General features: G+C 39.4%; 1 protein-coding gene across 7 annotated transcripts in view; it reads left to right on the top strand.

Moving 5' to 3' along the window:
• hhat (hedgehog acyltransferase) overlaps window positions 1-15,238 on the top strand; it is a 251,337-nt gene that overhangs the window by 177,820 nt on the left and 58,279 nt on the right. For 5 of the 7 annotated variants that reach the window (XM_043695749.2, XM_043695746.2, XM_087991310.1 and 2 more), the window contains one exon: window positions 10,017-10,245. The exons of 1 other annotated variant lie outside the window; for it this stretch is intronic. In XM_043695749.2, coding sequence (XP_043551684.1) covers window positions 10,017-10,159 — 143 coding nt within the window. In that variant the 3' untranslated portion in view covers window positions 10,160-10,245. Of the gene's footprint in view, window positions 1-10,016; window positions 10,246-12,596; window positions 12,706-15,238 lie in introns of those variants that run through there. One more of the 7 variants, XM_087991309.1, reaches the window with a different exon arrangement.

Raw genomic sequence — 15,238 nt, forward strand, 5'->3', positions numbered from 1 at the left:
TCCCTCCTTTTTTTATTTTAGCAGTGAGATGAATTGAATGAATCCTGGTTGATTGTTCCTTCACTAACCCAAGGTGAAGACTTATTGTGACATTATTACTGATATCCTGGTGGTAATCAGTTAACGTCAAAGGAAGGAAAGATTAAATGTGAGACACACCTTGATGTATGGCTCAGCTAATCCTGCTGCAACCAACTCAGTCATTAGAGGAAAAGTTCTGCAAATGAAGCATAGTGGCAAGAGTGTGCATAATAAAATATGCATGTGTCCTATTTTCATCTGAAGTGGCTTCAGTTTTAGATGTGAAGGTCCATTGGTTGATTGTGGTTTAAAAAAGTCTGTGTTGTCCGACAGGTAGTCCATGCATTCTAAAATTGTAAACGCACTTCACTGCTTTACTATAAATGATTTACCCTTCACTCCCTATGTTATAATGAATAATCACTGAAAGGTTGTCAATTGTGTTGCTTGTAGTAAACATTCTTTCTTTGCTAGGAATTGATTTAACTTTTAACGACCCTGTGATTAGTTAGAAATTCCCTGTCAAATAGCATTTTTACTCATGGCTACAGTTTTTGCATGCTGCAAAAGTACTTGTTCATTACATCACGTTTGCATTGCAAGTGTCATGTAGAATAAGAGAATTCAAGCCAGTGGCTGCAATAATACTCTGATAGCTTTCCTATGTTACTTTGCATTATCCACCCAACTATATCCCTCAGTCTCTGGTTCACTTCACATGCTTCCTTCGATTCAAAGGGTCAGTCATTCCTTTTAAGGCTGCAACTGTCGGCAGTGTTTCTAAAAGAACCGCATCAATTTTTCATCCCTTGTTAGGGGAATTTTCTACTGTCTCAAAATGTTCTACGCAGTAACCCAGTTGAAAGTTAATTGCAGTTCAAGCATTTCAAGCCAACAAACTGCAGTATGTGCTGGTCCTGGTACTGACACTCGCCATGTCTAAGTTCTCATGGGACCATGCCTGCAAGTGCACTAATGGATGTCTACTGCAGTTTCCTAATTTAGAGCAACATCAATATCAATAATTTCAGCTCCATTAGTCAAAATATTTAATTCGGATAAATTTCTGTTGTTTTGCAAATAGTATCAGAATTCAAAGGGATTAAGGACTTTTTTGGGGTTTTACATATTCCTACAAAAGGTTTGTGTTTAAACTCTTTTGCAACTCTTCAAAGGCTGATTTTTTAAAATGTTCTGACAGATTTCCGTTCCACTGTCATCTTGCGTAGCATTGAAATGTTGTTACTATGGAAACAACTGCAGCTTTTTGAAGTTACTATCGTAATTCCACTTACTTTCCTCCTTCCATGAGACCATGTTCTGAGGTATCATGTGTAGTAGCCTGGCAGGTTTAGAAGGATCTAAATCATACCTATAAGTGCACAATGCTAAAATCCAGATCTCAGTCTGATTGTTGTGAGGAGGTAGCATTCAATTCTGTATTGAAAATTAGAGGCTCAATCAAACCAGGTCATTTTCTTGTGTGAACATGGTTGAGTGGTCTGTTTCAATCTTGTAATTTCTAGGTATTGCCTTCTATTGGATATTTTAAAACAGAGCTAGTAAAATTTCCATGCAAGTCTTTGGTCTGCAGGCTTTCTGGGAAAGAGTATAATGCAGAGAGATTTATTAAGTGGAAAGCAGGAAAATGAAGTCTGTTAATAAATGCATTTTTAAAATCAGCTCGTAATTCAATCTTTCATGCAGGAAGAACAAAGAAATTATAATACCGAAATAGTCCAGTTTGTCCAACCAGTACACATTGGTATTTATTCTGTAAGCAAGTAATTAATTCTGTCTAATTCACCAACCATGTTCCCATATTTCTTTATTACCTTTTCATTCATCTATATGTCCAGTTAAATATTGAATATTTAGTTTCTGCCTTAGTTACTGATGCTCACAATGTATTCCACAGCGTTGTAAAAATATGTAGAAATTTTTACAACCTAAATTTTTCAGAGTTAAAAATCACACAACGCCTGGTTATAGTCCAACAGGTTTAATTGGAAGCACACTAGCTTTCGGAGTGCCGCTCCTTTGTCGGGTGATTGTAGAGGGCACAAATCTAAGGCACAGAATTTATAGCAAAAGTTTACAGTGTGATGTAACTGAAATTATACATCGAAAAATACCTTGATTGTCTGTTGAGTCTTTCATCTGTTTGAATGTCATAATAGTTTCACTTTTTTCATGTGTAAATGGAACTATCATGGTATTCGAACAGATGAAAGACTCAACAGACAATCAAGATATTTTTCAATGTATAATTTAGGTTACATCACACTGTAAATTTTTGCTATAAATTCGGTGCCTTAGATTTGTGCCCTCCACAATCACCTGACGAAGGAGCGTCGCTCCGAAAGCTAGTGTGCTTCCAATTAAACCTGTTGGTCTATAACCTGGTGTTGTGTGATTTTTAACTTTGTACAACCCAGTCCAACACCAGCAGCTCCAAATCACAAATTTTTCAGAATTAACCTTCTATTATTGACCTATTGTTCTTAGACTGGGAGCAGTCAAATTATAACTTGCGTTTCTCCTTTCATAATTTAGAAAATATTGTCCCAAAAGCTGCATTGTGCCAATAAAATAAATTGTTTTCTTATTTGCGTTTCCTTGCAGAAGGCTATTGTCCTATCTTATAACATCTCTGCAACTTCCTTGAGAAGATTTGATAATGCCTTCTGTTTTGGTATTATCTACATATTATGTCATCATTGTGTCCAAGGCCATATTCAGATTATTGACATACACAGTAAACAGAAGTGGTCCCAGAACTAAACCTTAAAGGAAAGCATTACGGACATCCAAAATTTGGAAAAAAAATCTCCCATTCAGTTTAGGCATAATTTGTTTTGTCCGCCCTCTGACTGCGCACTTCTTAGTCTTTTCAAGTAGTCTTCCATGAAGTATCATATCAAAGGCTTTCTTAAACCACTACATCCATAGAACTTCCCCTTTTAACTTGTTCTTTTTGCACAGAATTTTGTGAGGCTTATCAAGCACAGTCATTCCTTTTGAAAGTTGTGTAGGCTGCTTCTGAAAACTTTATCTAGATCTGTATATAATTTTGAGGTTTTATCATCAAAGTAACTGTGTGGCTAATAGTGCTAAATGGCTAATGGCTAAATTCAAATGTTACTGTCTGAGCGTCACTGTTAGCTTCACGGGAGTGGCTTTTGTTGTTTGTCAACCTTGAAATGGATCAGCTATTGCTAAGTTATTGTACTTGCACAGCAGATACTAGCTGAAGTCACCACTGGAAGTTAAATCTTGTCACTACGAGATTTTAACAATATCAGAGCTGTTAATTACTGACAATCAATTTGAATTGCGCAGTAAGCAATACAAATTTCGTGTCTTCAGGGATTAATTATTGGTGGAGACTTTTATAATGACAAATATGAATTTTGAAAGATGTTTTTTCTTTCTCTTAATACAGCCTTCATTTATCTCGGAATGTCTCTTTTTGTAGTTGTAGAAGTTCCTGCCTTTTACGAAACCCCTACTTATATTTCTTTTGATCCTTCAATTACAACAGAACAGATTGATTTGCCGGAAGGTTTGTTACACTTCATGGGGTAATTTTATTTGTACCCACAATTATCAGGTTTAACATGGGTACGGATTTGAAAAGGTGACAGGAAAATTGTCTTGGTTACAGATTAGTGTTACAGATTTAACAGTTTGAAACAAAAAGAAGAGAAAAGAAAGTAATACAGCCCCTGCTTTGTTGCTTTACTCCCAGCAAATCAACTCTTCGCTGATTTTCAGCGCCTGAATGCTCAAATATATTACTTCCAGAAAGTAAACCTATGTCCAACTCAAATATGCTATTAACTGTGGTCATACAATTACCAGTTAGTGTCTGGCACTTGTGATTGTAGATTATTGTTCTGATGGTAAGTTGGACTCTGTCTGTCTGTCTGTCTCTCTCTCTCTGTTTCTCTCAATCTGCTTCTGCAGATTAGCAAGGTCTACTTCCTTTGACTGCAGTGCAGGTATCCAATGTGTTCAAAGATTCAATAGGGTAGGGGAATATGTCTGGATGGATTACTCTTTAGAGGGTCGGTGTGGACTTGTTGGGCCAAAGGGCCTGTTTCCACATTGTAGGGATTCTATTCTGTTCTATTCAAACCCTTTTTCAGGCAGTGGGGTTAGTTTATTACATTGATGAGTCACACTGTCCTATAGAGCTTTTTTTAAAGATACAAAGTCCAATTATATTCAATTGTTTTTGTTTAAGCCATTATTTGCAACCACATAGACATCTAAATTTCCTTTCCTTTCCCCAGAATCTTTCCATTATATGAAGCCCCTAAAAGTCAGTTTTCCAGATAAAGATATTTTTGCTTTGCTGGAACACTACACTTCTATTGTGCATGACTCTTTGTTACTAAGGCATTGCTACTTCTGGATGGTTTGTTTTTTTGATAACATTTGATTTTTGTCTTTGACTTGGCAAAGCTTAGTTCAGACAGTTTATGTTTTCTTCTATTATTTTCCAAAAAGTTGATTATACCTTTAAAATTCGGATAAGGTTCTTTTTGAGTACTAGTGATTTTAAACTGTGCTTTAATCGTGGAATCCTATGTGCTTTAATATCAGAGACAGAAGTGTTTGCAATTAGTTTAAAAGTAATTTCCAATTCTTTGATTCTCAAATGTTTTGTCTCAGAAGATAACATAACAGGTGAGGTGCCAGAAGATTGGAGGTTGGCTAACATGGTGCCACTATTTAAGAAAGGTGGTAAGGACAATCCAGGGAACTATAAACTGGTGAGCCTGACGTCAGTGGTGGGCACATTGTTGGAGGGAATCCTGAGGGCCAGGATGTACATATGTTTGGAAAGGCAAGGATTGATAAGGAGAAGTCAACATGGCCATGTGTGTGGGAAATCATGTCTCACAAACTTGATTGAGTTTTGTGAAGAAGTAACGAAGAGGATTGATGAGGGCAGAGCATAGATGTGATCTAAATGGACTTCAGTAAGGCGTTCGACAAGATTCCCCAGGGAGACTGGTTAGCAAGGTTAGATCTCATGGAATACAGGGAGAACTAGCCATTTGGATACAGAAGTGGCTCAAAGGTAGAAGGCAGAGAGTGGTGGTACAGGGTTGTTTTGAAGATTGGAGGCCTGTGACCAGTGGAGTGCCAACAAGGATTGGTGCTGGGTCCACTACTTTTCATCATTTATATAAATGATTTGGATGTGAGCATAGGAGGTATAGTTAGTAAGTTTGCAGATGACACCAAAATTGGAGGTGTAGTGGACAACGAAGAAGGTTGCCTCAGATTGCAATGGGATCTTGATCAGATGGGCCAATGGAGGAGGCGTGGCTGATGGAGTTTAATTTAGATAAATGTGAGGTGCTGCACTTTGGGGAAAACAAACCTTAGTAGGACTTATACATTTAATGGTAAGGTCCCATGGAGTATTAGTGAGCAAAGAAACATTGGAGTGCAGGTTCATAGCTCCTTGAAAGTAGAGTCGCAGGTAGATAGGATAGTGAAGAAGGCGTTTGGTATGTTTTCCTTTATTGGTCAGAGTATTGAGTACAGGAGTTGGGAGGTCATATTGCAGCTGGACAGGACATTGGTTAGGCCACTTTTAGACTATTGCGTGCAATTCTGGTATGCTTCCTGTTGGAAGGATAGTGTGAAACTTGAAAGGGTTCAGAAAAGATTTACAAGGACGTTGCCAGGGTTGGAGGATTTGAGCTATAGGGAGAAGCTGTTTTCCTGGAGTGTCGGAGGCTGAGGGGGTGACCTTATAGAGGTTTATAAAATATATGGTGCATGGATAGAACAAATAGACAAAGTCTTTTCCCTGGGGTGAGGCAAGTCCAGAACTAGAGGGCATAGGTTTAGGATGAGAGGGGAAAGATATAAAAGTGACCTAAGGGGCAACTTTTTCATGCAGAGGGTGGTACGTGTATGGAATGAGCTGCCAGAGGAAGTGGTGGAGGCTGGTACAATTGAAACATTTAAAAGGCATCTGGATGGGTAAATGAATAGGAAGGGTTTGGAGGGATATGGGAGGTGCTGGCAAGTGGGACTAGATTAGGTTGGGATATCTGGTCGGTATGGATGATTTGGACCGAAGGGTCTGTTTCCATGCTGTACATCTCTATAACTCTGTGACCTGAATGGAGAGGGGATAGTCTTTAGCCCAAATTGTTTCCATGTCGTACTTTAATTCTCAAAAGAGTTAATAGCAGCAGAAACTGAAGTCAAGCTGTCTGAATAAAAATCACAAGCAAGAGATGTCAAAATAGACCGCAGAAGCACTGAAAACTGTTGACAAAAGAAAAAATTGATTTTTAAGATGAACAGTGTGAGTTTTTGACTTTTTTGGAGAATCTCTTGTGAAATAGTAATTTTTGCAGCATTTTCTAAAACAGTCCTGGATTTTTCTTCTACACTTTTAACTCCCACAGTTTCATGGGACTTATTTAATGTCACTGGAGACAGAAATGCTTTATCTCCTGCAAGACCATTTCCTCGTGTAAAATCATCAGAATGAATACACAACTTCAACACAATTTCCACAGCTGTAATATCAGAAATTAAATCATGTTTTAATTTCACTTTTTGTAATGGAATGATTAATTAGCCTTCATTAATGCCCATAATACATTCTTAACTAGTGTTCCATCTAGAAGAAGTTTCCTTTCATCTATTACTGCCAGCAATTCTTTTGACCCTGTATCTCGAAGAATTATTTTGTTTGCTTGCTTTCCTGACACAGTTGTAATAATTGTATGTGTTCTGGTCTTTTCCAAATGGGGCATCATTTTTACATTATTTCATTAGTATTACTTCTCTGAGATTTTCAAAATCTTGCACAATCTTCTATACTACCTATTAAATATTTCCTTTCCTCTAATTTTCACAAAAATCTAATTCAGTATAGCTATGTCTTTCATTTTTGCAATTTGTCCCTCAGTTAGAACTCAAATGTTCAAAGTCCATCTCTGCTGACTTGCATTTTAGTGCAGACACAAAACCAAGCAGCTGTCACGTTTATTATCAGTGATCAGTCAGTCAAGGGAGTGGACGTGTTGCTGTATGTCATTGTGCTTTATCAGTCTCACACCTGCACTATCCATCTCCCACTCATGCTTCACAGAGCCAGAGTTCCGGGTTTGAATCCAACTTCGGACAACTGTCTGTGTGGAATTTTGTACGTTCTACCTTTGTCTGTGTGGGTTTTTTCGGAGTGTTCTGGTTTCCTCCCACAGTCCAAAAATGTGCAGGCTAGGTAGTTTGGCCCTGAAAAATTGTCTGGTATATGTAGGTAGGGATGTGCAGGCTATTTGGATTAGCCATGGTAAATGGGGCGGGGGGGGGGTGGTTTAAGGGGATAGGTAGGGATCTGGGTCTCGATGGGGTGCTCTTTGGAGGGCCGGTGCCGACCTGGTGGGACAAATGGCCTCTAGCTGCACTGTAGGGTTTCTATGACTGAGTGGCCATGTTTCAAAGTCTAATTGATGTAGTCCTCTATCAAGTCAAGGAGAATTGTCATCTGTCAAGAGGTCACAAACACAGTATGTCAAAAACAGCCTTTCGTATCAATCCAGGGGCCTGGCCAGCCCGATGGGCGGGTCAGGGTTAGGGGTCAGTATTTCTGCAGTCCAGGGTGTGGTCCATGGTCAGCCCTTTAGGTCCTGTGCAAAGTCTTAGGAGTCACAGGTAGTCAGTCAGGGGTATGGTCACTTATCATTTGGGGCTGTCTGCCTAAGTGGGTCAAGAGTGTAAGTCAATGTGTCCACTCAGTGTTATCAGGCCACTGCTGTCACAGGAAAGCTGGTGAACTCAATTGTGGCAATTGGAGTTAGCTCGCAGGGATAATCAGAGGATAACGATTCTGAAGGAATCAACTCAGTATGTTGGGAGGTGTTGGAATACTGGAGGAAAAGGGTTGTGTGGGAGGAGTGGCTATTGATTGTCAACAATACTCTGGCTTTGATGGGGCAGATGGTAAGCTCCTGTATTCATCTTATTTGCTCAATGTTGGGGCTGGGGAAGGGTTAAAGTAGGGCGATTAAGATTCAGAATGGCAGAAATCTAGATTGAATGAATGGGAATGTAGGGGTATTCTATGCCCATTGGGTTAATGAGGAGGGCTGCAAAGAAGAGAATGTGTACATTTGGGGACTCAAAAGGTAGGACACTGAGCCTGAGACTCACTGTGTCGGGAGCAACCACTGTTTCCTTCCTCTGTACTGTAAATAACAAGTGCACGATGAGGCAACCAGTGAAATTGGCTGCAACCAGAGTGAGTATGATATATGTTTTGTTGTGTAAGGAGTTGTGGATGCACTTCACCTTTGAGTGATGTGAGGCCCTTCACAGAGCAATTATATTACATAGGCACCCATACAGTACAGGTGGAAGACACTTATAAGCTGTACATGCTATCTGAACCTTAGATACTAATTTACTGTGTGGACTAGAAATCCTCTCCCCAATCACTGTTGGCAAGCAGCACCAGGAATCAGTGTTACCAGTGGTTACGCTGATCAAGCTATGCTTTGCAGCTTAGAAACCTTCACTCTATTTGGCAAAGTTGTAAGCACCTTCCAAATTCCCATAACATACTCATGGTACAGGACCATAAAATAGTGCATAACACTAAGGATGGCTAGGTTCAGCACCTTCAATATTGTAATTGCAGCTATACAGACATTTGGGATGGAAGTTCTGGGATTTACATATTAACCTATATGAAATCTGCAATCCATTCTAAAAGATGAAAGACTTAACAGCAATCAAGGTTTATTCAATATATTGTTTCAGTTGCATGACACTGTACTCTTTTGCTATAAATTCTGTGTCTCATGATCCTGCTCCAAAGCTACCTGATGAAGGAGCAGTGCTCCTATAGCTAGTACTTCCAAATAAATGTGTTGGACTATAACCTGGTGTTGTGTGATTTTATAACTTTGTCCACCCCAGTCCAACACTGGCGCTTCCATATCTTTGAAATTCAAGTTCAATTTTTTACATCTTTTTTTTCCCTCCTTTTCCTCTCTTTCTAATTCAAAGTTTTCCATTTCTTCTTCTTCAAGTCTCTGCTTTTTGGATTCCGATGTTTGATTTGTAACTAAATTCTAGCTAACTCAACATATATTTTATGTAGATTATACTTTTTGTCCCTGATGTTTAGGTCTTGAGCCAATATCTCAACAGACTTTGCCTCCTACGTCTAAATCTATTCTAGTTTTTCCTCCACTATCTTTAAATCAACCTTTTGTTAATTGTTGCAAGTCATTCACAGCCAGGTCATCTGTTCTGAGAAGCACTTGAGCAATAGAAGTAGTCATGTTAACCTTTCAATAAATATTTCAGAAATAACTGTGTAATCTTGTTCATTCAAGCTCTGGTAAATTCCAGTGTGCTTACTTTCAGCCTTTGGATTCATACCCAGCAAGAGCCCACAGTTCAGTATGATCTGTCTAGGCATCAATAACTCTAAAGATATATTTGAGCTTCTGAGGTCCTGTCATGCAATTTCTTTAAGACATTAACTGTAACAAGCAAAATGAAAGCAACACCAACTAAACCTTACTTAGTAGACAACATACTCTAAACCACAAAGAACATAGCGCTTTTGAATGTCTGAATGCAATTGATAATCCCATGCTGCATGTATACTTTACAACATGTTTTCCACCGAATACAGTCATTTAGGAAATAATCTAGAATTAGATTCTATTGTCACATGTACTGAAGTACAGGAGTACAGTGAAAAGTGTACTATGTCACCATTCCTGGTACTACCTTAGGAACAAAAGTACCTAGATACAAAATCTTAGGTACAAAGTTGAAAAATAATGAAATAAAGTTAAACATTATAGTCCTTCTTTATTTTTCCACTTAATACTAAATAAAGTTAAAAGTTCAGTAGTCTTTCTTAGGTGTTTAGCCATGCTGGGCTCGAGCTCCCTATAAGGGTTTGGTCTTCTTCACTTTGGCCCACTCTCCAGGAGACCTCAAGCTGCCTGCTTTCGCCGCCACCACAGATGCCAAGAGACCTCCCTCACTGCTGCATTGGGCTCAATCAAAGCCCCGGTCCAAGCCCCCAGCCGCTGCCATGCACCAGACCTCGAGCCGATCAACAAGGTCATGATTCAGGTCCCCAGCCGTTGCCATACTCCTGACTGCAACAAGGTGCAATGCTGCTGACCATCAAAGTCCCTGCTCTGGGCCCTGAGCTGTTGCCACACTCCAGACCTGACAAAGCTGCGATACCATTGTCAAAGCTGCCTCCACAACTGAGCTCTCTCCAGAAGGTAAGTAAGTAGAAAAAAACATTTAAGAAAAGAAGAAAAAAGGCAAAAAAAAAGAGAAAAAGCAGTGGATGAACCTACTCCGCTACAACCATCTCAATAAATCACTCCAAGCTTCTAATGGATCACTGCTCATTGTTTCATTGAGTTAGAACATACAGCAGCCATTAAAGGCCTCAGACTACTTCATCTGTCTGAGTATTTCCAAAATAACTTTCTGCAGTAAGACCAACTTTGGTGATGTAATTTCTCCACCTCACTCAGATATATCTTGCAGTTTCTTAAATTGTTGCAGGTTCCTTCTCTTTGACCAGTAGACAAGCCTCCCTTCTGTTAAGCAACTAAAAGAGATAAAAACCATTTCCTTCCTTCAGACAGCAAGAGCTACTGTTCTGTATCTGCCAGTCTCTCGCTCTTTGTGTTCCTGTTTAAAATCCTGGGACTGGAAGTCTGCAATATCAAGGACATCTGCCTCTGTTACTGTTTCCAGATATTAAATCACAACTGTGTCTTTCAGTAACGTATAGCCTTGACCCATAATGGCCTCTAAGCCATGCAGGTAGGTTATTGTGCAGAACCTTGTAGCATATCCCATTTCTCTTCACTGCTATATCTTGCAAAGTTGAAAAGGAAAAAAGAACCTTGTACTGTAGCAATGAGGCAAATGGCCTTACAGTACTACTTGTGGCTCAGTTTTGTCTTTCTTTCAAGTTGTTAGAACTATGTGCATGATCTAGAGTGTCTGGTAGAGCTCCGGGGTTACGTCAAGACTGCCAAGGCTGATCAGTGCCCAACTGGAAAGATCAGGTACAGCGTCCCGACGCAAGAAGTTATTCTGCAAACCCTTGTGATTTGTTTGATTGTTCTCCCATCTCTACGGTCTCTATCCCTGCAAACTCCCCCAGTAGGTCCCCTGTGTGATCACATTGCACCATCCATCTTAATTCCCTTAGCCATAACCTCGACACCTCCCAATATTCACCGTTGCAATTCTTACATTCAATCCAACCCTGACTTCTTTCCTACACCGACAACCATGCTTTCTGCAGCCTCGATCCTGTGATCATGATTTCTCCCTAAATACATCTGTTCTTCGTTTTTTTGGGGCTATAGCACCACCTGCAAGGTGAAAAGCATGTGGGAACAACCTTTCTCACTTTATTGTAAGGTATATACCACAGGTCTAGGCCTTACTCCTTCCCTTCCTTGCAAAAGTTCAATTATCCTAAGGTAAAATGAGAGGGCAGAGACCTGAAATTATGGATGACTGCTCTCATTCCAACCACCATTCCTCCAACTGCACCTGCAACCTAAGCATTTCTCAGAGACAACAAAGTTGAAATTCCATGCCGTGTTGACTTTATGACCATAATGATTTCACTGCACAATAAACTTATTTTAAAGTCACCCTAAAGCCAACTGAAAGAAGTGCATTTATCTACATAACTAACCATTTCCCTGCTGAATGAACTGAGTTTAAGTGGATTTTAAAAGCTTAATACAGTTAGCTATTTCTGTGACTTTATTTTATTTAGTTTTTGGTTATTTAGTTTTATTCATAGAGTATTTTTAAAGTTTATTTTATAATCTTTAGTTTTGCCTATTCCTAACTGTATAATTAAAAAACATGGAATTTGGTGGAATAGAGTTTAACCATTTGCCTTGCCACTGTTTCAAACTTGTATTCTCAAACTTGAACCACAATATCATCCTGAAATCAGAAATACAGATTTTTGCAGTTCAACATCTTGGCCTCTTGTCTGAAGCAAAGTAAAATGAAAGATTAGATTAGATTTCCTTCGGTCCAACAAGTCCACACCGACCCTCCAAAGGGTAACCTACCCAGACCCATTACCCCTGACTAATGCATTTAACACTATGGGCAATTTAGCATGGCCAATTCACCTGGCCTGCACATCTTTGGATTGTGCAAGGAAACCAGAGCACCCGGAGGAAACCCACGCAGACTCAGGGAGAATGTGCAAAATCCTCACAGAAGTCACCTGAGGCTGGAATCGAACCCAGGTCCCTGGCACTGTGAGGTAGCAGCGCTAACCACTGAGCCACCGTGCTGCCCAAGGATGTAATTATATGGTAGAGGATACAATTGAATTAAAAAAAACTAATAACAGATGTTGGGCAAAATAGGAGCTGCTATGTAAGGATGAATATTAAGAGCATAATGGTTGACCAGATATACCATGTACATAACTTTGTACTGATGTTTAGGCAGCCATAGCATATTAATTGAAGTATATCCATTAATTTTGCATCCAGAAGCCTGTTCTGACACATCTACGAGACAAGCCACTAGTTTTAATATGAAATGTTGTCAAAAGTATTCAAAATCCTAGTGTGCAAGCAACATGACCAGCCTGGAAACATGGTTAGTAAATGCTTGTTGATCCCTTCATTGGCAATGAATTCTGAATTATTGGTGATGCAATTCAACTGTTCAGTTTACCTTTATTTCCTCATCTTCAGAATGCGGTTAAAATGCATACTTTGCTTCTGTGCAGGAGTGAGAAACTTTGAAGCAGAAGAGAGAATGATGGAAGAGAAGTTAGAGATAACAAAAGAGGCAGTAAGAGTGAAACAAATGAAGAGAGGAGAGGGTTGGCCTTGGGTTAATTCAGACTTGAACAGCTTCAACATCCAACTAAACTCTGAGCTTCCAAACTGACATACTCTCTATCACAAAACCTGTTTGCTTTCACTTCCATTACTTTGAATGACTTTGCTCCTGCTTTACTCCATTCATACATATGTCACTTTTAGACTCAACAGGCATAATTTTAATGTAAAACAGGAAGTGCTGGAGAAATTCAGTTGGTCTGCAAATGTCTAAAGAAAGAGAAATAGAGTTATCATTTCAGTTCTTTGGGCAGGAAATGTAATGGTTTTTCTGCTAATAAAGGAGGGGGAGGAGCGAATAGAACAGTAAAATGTAAAGTGAATGGTACTGGTAGTAGAGGAGAATTATAAATGAAGTATCTGTGTTAATGGTGGGTGTTAATATCAGAAAATAAGTCAGTTCCATTATGAACAAATCCATGGAAATAAGGCATTATGGAGGGCAGTAGAAAATGGAGGACAGTTCTCATGCTGTGAACACCCTGAACGCAGTGTTGAATCCTGAAGGCTTAATGTGCCTGTGGGGAATGAAGTGCTATTTCTTCAGCTTACATTTGGCTTCACTGCAACACAGTTAACAGACATAAGACAGAGCTGTTAATATGAGAGCCAACTGATGTATTGAAATGTCAAGTTACTGTAAGGTTGGGGTCATTCTTGCAGACAGAGTTGAGATGTTTCCAGCATCTCTAGTCAAGCCTATCTAAACAGGGCAATTAAAATCGAACTCCGATTGTATTAAAAGTCACTTTACTATAGGTTCGATATTCTTTCAGTTTATTTGGTTCCAGTAGGAACTACAATGAAAGTATCAATTCAGTTATTAAATGTAATCCTTATAGTGTGACGAGTGTTCATAATATGTTGTTATTGTTTGGGGGCTTGGGTTCTAAAGTGGAAGAACAATGAATAGCTTTAAATTGAAATTGTATTTTTATTTGTTAATATTAAGAAGAGTTTTTAGTTTAATTTTAGATTTGCTCTGAGAGTGGTGTGGAGAGTCTGGAGCTTTGTTTTGTTTACGTGTTTAATTGAAGTCTTTTAAACCACAGGGGTAAATAATCCAGTACATCACAAAAAAGGCAAAAGAGGAAAAAAACTTACGTTGCCTTGCGAAAGGAGCCCAGTTAGACAGAAAGTCAGAGCCATACAGAAGAAACAGCATGCAACTGCATTCAGAGAGGAAAGGACTGTAACCATAGGTATGTTGTTAGTTTAACAGTCTCCAAAGCAGTCAGGGCAGAGGAAGTCCTGAGTGCCTTAGAAATCAACAAGAGGAAAGATCCAGAAGGTTTTTGTGATGTCAGAAAGGAAGGTTGTTGAAGACAAGAATGGCCGTTGAAGAGATGTTTTTAAGGAAAACATGTTAGGAGTTAGCTTATTAAGGATCTTCAGAAGAGTTATTAATTAAAGAAAATAGCTTTGAATGATTGGAGAAATTTGCTGAACAAAAACTGATTTCTGTTATTATTCACTGGATGTGGATGTTGCTGGTCAACCACATTGCTTTGGAGCTGGAGTCACATGTAGGCCAGACCAGATAAGGATAGCAGTTTCTTTCCCTAAAGGACATAAGATAACCCCATCTGGTTCACTAAATATCAACAAAGGATTCATGTTCATTATTAGTCTCTTAATTCTAGATTTTTTTTCTATTGAATTCAATTTGCAACATCGGCCATGGTAAGATTCGAACACTGGTCCCCAGGACATTACCTGAGTCTTGGGATTGAGAGGTTAAGATCAACTAGGCGAAAGTGAGGAATGCAGATGCTGGAGATTTAGAGTTGAGAGTGTGGTGCTGGAAAAGCACAGCAGGTCAGGCAGCTTCGGAGGAGCAGGAAAATTGACATTTCGGGCAAAAGCCCTTCATCACGAATGAGGCTGGGAGCTTCAGGAGTGAAGAGATAAATGGGAGGGGGTTGGGGCTGGGGGAAGGTAGTTGAGAGTGGGGGTGGGGGTGGAGTGGATAGGTGGGAAGGAAGATGGACAGGTCATAAGGGTGGTGCTAAGTTGGGAGGTTGGAACGGAGATACGATGGGGGAGGGGAACAGTTTCCTCATTTCAGTCAAGTTTCCAACTCGTTATTCTAAATTCTGGGTTTTTTTGTGTTCTATTTGGTGATGTGTAAATAAATTGTTTTACTTGAAGCCAACTGTATCACTTCTGGGATCTCACTCCTTACATTTGCCTAAAATAACTAGAAAAGTTAGGGTCGGGGTTATCTTCCTAAAATATGTTGAGGGGGTTTGGCCTGGTCCATAACACCCTCCACTGAGGTTTGA

Source organism: Chiloscyllium plagiosum, unplaced genomic scaffold, assembly GCF_037043375.1.
Source record: "Chiloscyllium plagiosum isolate Xiang-an unplaced genomic scaffold, Cpla_swu_hap1 HiC_scaffold_10, whole genome shotgun sequence".
Taxonomy (NCBI): Eukaryota; Metazoa; Chordata; class Chondrichthyes; order Orectolobiformes; family Hemiscylliidae; genus Chiloscyllium; species Chiloscyllium plagiosum.